We start from the raw sequence: 6,000 nt of genomic DNA, 5'->3' as shown, positions 1-6,000 counted from the left end.
CATTCAAGAAGGGAGCCCTGACCTGGCTCAGCTTTGGGGGGAAGGAGTGGAGGCGGGGCAAAGAAAAGGAAATGCTTTCTGAACTAGACAATGAAAGCCAGAGAGAACTTTCATTTCCAAAACCTTATCCAGAAAAAAGATTTGGCCACCCTCCACAAATAGGAGATTTCTTTTAGGCAAACATTTTAAAATGCAAAAGTTCACTAGGACAGATAAGAAAATCAGCCATCCACACCTTAACGTGAATTGCTTTCCTCAACTTAATTAGGTGTCCTTCTACAGCTGGTTGAGCTCTTTTGAAACCCACAATGATTGTGGGTTGGTGTTGAGCTAATGACCAAACTCAGGGTCAACTCTGGAAGTTGAATTGGTTGAGGGGTGAAAGGAGACAAGGTAGTGGGAGAAGTAGAGGTCTGGGGAAAGTGTTGGGCACCGGAGGCAAAGGGCAGCACCAGTGCTCCCTTCTTTACTGCATCTTGACCTCTTGACTTCAGCATCTGCTGAGAGGTAATTGCTGACTTCCCCCAAAGTATCTTTGGTGGGTTTTCACATTGGGGGGTGGGTAGTTCTCTTCTGTTTTGTGTGTTCACCTCTTTCTTTTCTACACTTAGAGTATCTTCAAGTCCAGCTAGTTCAGACTACATTTGAGAGACTCGGAGAACAAGAGGAGGTCCAATATGTAATTTATACAGAAGATGAGCCAGTTTTGAAAGAATGGGGGTCTGCTTTAAAAATAAATATCTTCAGGGGCGCCTGGGTGGCTCTGTGGGTTGGGACCTTTGCCTTCGGCTCGGGTCGTGGTCCCAGGGTCCTGGGATGGAGCCCGCATCGGGCTCTCTGCTCCACAGGGAACCTGCTTCCTCCTCTCTCTCTGCCTGCCTCTCTGCCTGCTTGTGATCTCTGTCTGTCAAATAAATAGATAAATAAATAATCTTTAAATAAATAAACAAATATCTTCAAACCTGCAGGAATCTGAGAAATAGTGATCATCTGAGTGATTTGTGTACAGGACATCATATTATGTTGCTTGAGATTTTGGCCAAATTGGCCAAAGGTTTTATTTGCCTTTACACAAACCTACTATTCATAGGAAACAAGAGTTTCTGAAGAATGATAGGATCCTAGTGGATGATGAGGAGGAAACTTGTCTTGAGCAGGAATTTCAGAGTCCCTTGTCTTTCCCAAGTAACATCCTGGATCTGGAGTGTTAGAACTATGGCTTCATGAAGGTGGTGAAATAAGAAAGTTTAGGGAAACAGGAGAACTTAGCCTTGCTTGTTCTGAACATCCAAATTATTACCTCTCTGGAACTCATTTTCCTCATCTCTCAAATAATGCCTGGAACAAATGATCCCTAAAATAGCTTCCAGTCCTAACCTTCTTTGGGGTCTGATTTTTAACAGGAGACAAAGGGGAAATTGCACATAGGTTGCCCAGGTCCTTCTCCCCTCCTCTCCACCACAACTCACACCAAACTTCTCCTTGAACTGCTCCTGTCCTCAAAAAGCCTTGAGCTCCACAAGTGAATGTGTTGTTAATATTGGCTCACAGTCCTTCCTGGTCAGTGGCCAACATTGTTCTGCTCCTTGCAGGGGTCCCACCAATCTTGTTTGCCTCTGCAGAGCCTCAGCCTGCCTGGAAGATGCCGAGATCGTGCTGCAGCCACCCAGGGGCCCTGCTGTTGGCCTTGCTGCTTCAGGCCTCTGTGAAAGTGAGTGGCTGGTGCCTGGAAAGCAGCCAGTGTCAGGACCTCACCACGGAAAGTAACCTGCTGGTATGTGGGCTGTGGCCGCCATCTTGGTCTGGGCATTGGATGGGACTGTGGTTGGGACTGGGACAGCACATAAGAAAGGGGACTGGGGAAGGGGAAATTCATTCCCAGAGATATGGGTAACTCAGGGCAGGGTAGGAACAGATCTCTAGGGTAAAGTCAGAATTGAGCCAAGGAGGGGAGGAAGCAGCTTCAGGGAGATGGGGGTCGGTCCACAGTTTCTACTTAATTATCTTCCTTCCTTATCTTCTTGTATGAAGACCACTCGATTTTAGCTATTTAGCGATATTGCTGTTAAAATAATAACAATGATAGTAACAGTAATAATAACTGTTTCCACTATTGATTCTACATTTTCAATCTTTTAGACTTACTATTCCTTATAACCTTGTATCACTTGACATTTTCATTCCCTTTCTACCACCAATTATAAAGTCAGTGAGGTGGTACTGCAAATCTTCTCTAGCAGGAGAAGGAAAAACCCGGTGCCATTTTCCTCTAACTGCCAAATGTCTTATTCTTCTTCTGGAGGACTGACCTGCAGCCTTTCCAGAAGCATGTAAAAGCCATTTGTGCCAAGCTGGAATTGTGTGTGTGTGTGTGTGTGTGTGTGTGTGTGTGAGAGAGAGAGAGAGAGAGAGAGAGAGAGTGTGTGTCTATTAAGAGGCATAAATGAGAAATTATACCAAGTTAAGGACTAAAAGACACACTGCCAGTATCAGTGGATGAGTTTCATCCGGCTGCCAGCACCTGCCTGGTGAGGGTAGAATGAACGTCACTACATTCTGTGTGCTTTGTCCATGAAGAAGTTAGTTATGGTGAAGAGAGAGAGCTTAGAAACACAGAGGTTTCACGTACAGTACAAAACAGAAAGAGCCCAGGGAATTCCGTCAGTTCTAGGTCAGAGAGAGACCCAAGAGACTGTTGATTGGAGATACCCACTGCACAGCCTCTCCTACTGAGAGCCCACCAGGGAAGGAGCAGTGGCCATGGTCAGAGTTCTAGCCCCAGCTCTGCCACTGAAGAGTCATAGATACTTGCCAAGGTCTTTTTACCTCTCTGATCCTCCTGCTTGGTTATGTGTCCAGGGGAGAGGAGTGTGAGATAGCTTTTACTTTCCACTGTTCAGCAGCATCATAATTCTAAATCCCTGGAGTATGAAATTCCCAACTCAGCAGAGTGGGTGGGATCCTTCTGTTTCCTCCTTTGCAGTCCCAAGTAACTGAAAAATCAAGGCTGCAGGCTATAGGTCATTCTCTCAGACAAATGTGTACCATAGTGGAGTTGTCTGCTTACAGAGAGCAGAGACATATCCTCCCTGACCCAAGCAATGGAAATAATCCTGGTTGTTTACTCCTCCCTCCAGTTAGAATGAGGTGACAGGGAAGGGAACTACTTCCTCCCAAAGCTCACTGATTGGGGAAAGTACTGGATCAGCTCAAAAGACTTTAAAGAACCAAAGAAAGTGCCAGATGGCATGGGAAGAATTTTGAGGCATGGTACAGGGAGATGGCTGGGGTAGGGAATCAGTCAGGTGTGCAGATCATGGGGAAAGGTTGAGACATTATTGGAAATACAGGCTCTAAAGGCCAGACTTCTATTTCTCTCATATGAATAGATTCTCCTCCAAATTTCAGGGGTGCCTGGGTGGCTCAGTCAGTTAAGCAGCTGCCTTTAGCCCAGGTCATAAATCCAGGGTCCTGGGTGGAGCCCCACATGGGGTTCCTTGCTCGTCAGGGAGCCTGTTTCACCCTCTCCTCCTGACTCATGCTCTCTTGCTATCTCTGTCTCTCTCTCTCAAATAAATAAAATCTTAAAAAAAAAAATCTCCCCCAAATTTCAGCCCAATGCCCCTCTCGGACTCACACAGAAGCATATCTATTTATTTAATTTATTCAGTATTCATTAAGTGCCAAAGATGACCACCATTGACCATTTTTTGATCAGTGCGTATACACTAAGGTAAGACACTGACCCTGCTCACTAAAGCTCTGGGAGAAGTAAACCCACAAATGGGATGGGGGTATTTGTTGTAGCTGCCAGGCAGAAGAACCAAAGGGTACAGGGACCAGAAGAGGCGATAGGTCTCAGGCGTCCGCGGGCGCCAACAGGACCGGGGGTCAGACATCCTTGTCCTCGGCAGGGGGGCGGCAGCTGCCGAGGCCCCAGGTCCTGCCGGCACGTGCTGAGAGCCGCGGGCGCGCAGGGCGCAGGCGCAGTGCGGGCTTCTAGGCTGCGGGTCATGGGCCAAGGCTGCCCTAACCACGCCCCCCCCCCCCCCCCCCCCGCCCCGCTCGCCCCTGCAGGCGTGCATCCGGGCCTGCAAGCCTGACCTCCTGGCCCAGACGCCTGTGCTCCCCCGCAGCGGCAACGAGCAGCCGCTGACCGAGATCCCCCGGAAGTACGTCATGGGCCACTTCCGCTGGGACCGGTTTGGCCCCCGCAATGGCAGCGCGGGCCAGAAGCGCGAAGAAGAGGAGGTCGCCGTGGGCGAAGGCCGTGCCCTGCTGCCCGCGGGCGGCCGGGAGCTCCTCGGCGATGGCAGCGAGCACGGCCCCCGCGAGGGCAAGCGCTCCTATTCCATGGAGCACTTCCGCTGGGGCAAGCCTGTGGGCAAGAAGCGTCGCCCGGTGAAGGTGTACCCCAACGGCGCCGAGGACGAGTCGGCCGAGGCCTTCCCGCTCGAGTTCAAGAGAGAGCTGGCCGGGGAGCGGCCTGAGCCGGCGCTCGGCCCCGAGGGCGCGGCCGAGGGCATGGCGGCCCTGGCCGACCTGGAGTACGGCCTGGTGGCGGAGGCCGAGGTGGCGAAGAAGGACGACGGGCCCTACAAGATGGAGCACTTCCGCTGGGGCAGCCCGCCCAAGGACAAGCGCTACGGCGGCTTCATGACCTCCGAGAAGAGCCAGACCCCCTTGGTGACGCTGTTCAAAAACGCCATCATCAAGAACGCCCACAAGAAGGGCCAGTGAGGGCGCCGCGGGGCCAGAGGCTTCTCTCCCCCCAGGAAGTCGACCTCTCCTCGCCTGCCCTCCCACCGCCTCCCGGCCTGGGTGTGCTCCTCGCTCAGGCCGTGATGGCCCCATAGTCAGCCTCTTCAAGCTGTCTGTAGTTAGGAAATAAAACCTTTCCAGTCTCACATCTGACTCCGGCTCTGAATGTCCACGGGGTGAATAAAATAAAAATACATACCCATCAAAAAAAGAACAGCATATACTGATCGGAGGGACAGTGGTTTCCATGTGACCACGTGGAAGTGTATTTTCTAGGACACAGTGGGAATGAAGAGAAGATGTACCCCCACCCCATGGGTGTTAGGGGAATCGTGTAGGAGCTCCCCTCTATGAAAGAACAAAAATTAAGCTGAGTTAATCTGAAGATCTAACTGGCTTTATTGTTTCATGAGTCTAGTAGCATCCCGTCTAGCAAGTAGAAGGAAGCTCAGAGTGGTTGTACAAGATGGAAGGTTTTTATAGGAAGGAGGGTTGGGCAAGAAGATGATTAGGGAAAGAACTGTTCAGGGCAAGGTCTTTCCCTCGGAGGGGGGGGTCTCATGCTGACTACCTAATCTTTGGGGTGGGGGTGTGTGATGTGTGTGCATGGCCCGTGTGCACGGTTGCACGTTGAGAGGGGTGGGTAGCAAATTGAAAGGACCCGTGTGACAGATTACCTGATTGGTGCTTACCAGGAAATTCCTGATCAAGGAAATAGATTTACATTTCTGGGGGAGGGTGCAATTAGGTAAGGTATTAAGCCCCAGTTTGGTGACTTGGCTGATGCCATTCTGGGGGCCTGCGGTTTTCTTTTTAACATGTCTAAGAACCAGCCCAACATTGGTTGAAGCTCACTGTTGTTGGCTGTGAGGTGGGAAGCTGTGGTAACACCTCCCTGAATCCAGCTATCTGTGTGACCTTGGGCAAGTGTCTCTACTTTTCCAAGATTTGGTTCTCTCATCCATCCACCCACCCCTTCCTAGTGTGAGGATTAATGAGAAAAGAGATGTGATCTTTTTATCACTGAGAGGCTACGTGTGACAGCTGAGGGTGGCTGACAGTTCGGACTTGGCTGCTCTCTCAGGCTACTCACAAATGTCCCCAAACACTTGTTCTAACCTACATAGACACACCCCACCCCCTGCCATGGAGACACACCTGTACAAATACAACACAACATACACAGATGCTTCTTTTAGACCCTTAGGTTCCAGCCTTCATGGCTCTGTCTTCTTGCCC

The 6,000-nt window shown here is 50.3% G+C and overlaps 1 protein-coding gene across 1 annotated transcript; it reads left to right on the top strand.

Annotated features, from left to right (window-relative positions):
• Positions 1-1,640: 1,640 nt before the first annotated feature.
• POMC (proopiomelanocortin) lies at positions 1,641-4,740 on the top strand. Its single transcript, XM_059407565.1, has 2 exons — positions 1,641-1,774; positions 4,078-4,740. Exons 1-2 carry the CDS (start codon positions 1,643-1,645, stop codon positions 4,738-4,740), a joined length of 795 nt encoding a protein of 264 aa, XP_059263548.1. The 5' UTR covers positions 1,641-1,642.
• The last annotated feature ends 1,260 nt before the right edge of the window (positions 4,741-6,000 follow it).

The sequence above is a fragment of the Mustela nigripes genome, chromosome 7 (assembly GCF_022355385.1).
Source record: "Mustela nigripes isolate SB6536 chromosome 7, MUSNIG.SB6536, whole genome shotgun sequence".
NCBI lineage: Eukaryota > Metazoa > Chordata > Mammalia > Carnivora > Mustelidae > Mustela > Mustela nigripes.
The sequence above is the reverse complement of the archived record's forward strand: the minus strand, read 5'-3'. Positions and strand labels throughout refer to the sequence as shown.

Bases quoted from the DNA above. Each gene is read 5' to 3' on its own strand.
- POMC (XM_059407565.1), top strand. From the start codon at position 1,643: ATGCCGAGATCGTGCTGCAGCCACCCAGGGGCCCTGCTGTTGGCCTTG. The intron at 1,775-4,077 runs GTATGTGGGCTG...TCGCCCCTGCAG, and splicing joins CCACGGAAAGTAACCTGCTG to GCGTGCATCCGGGCCTGCAA.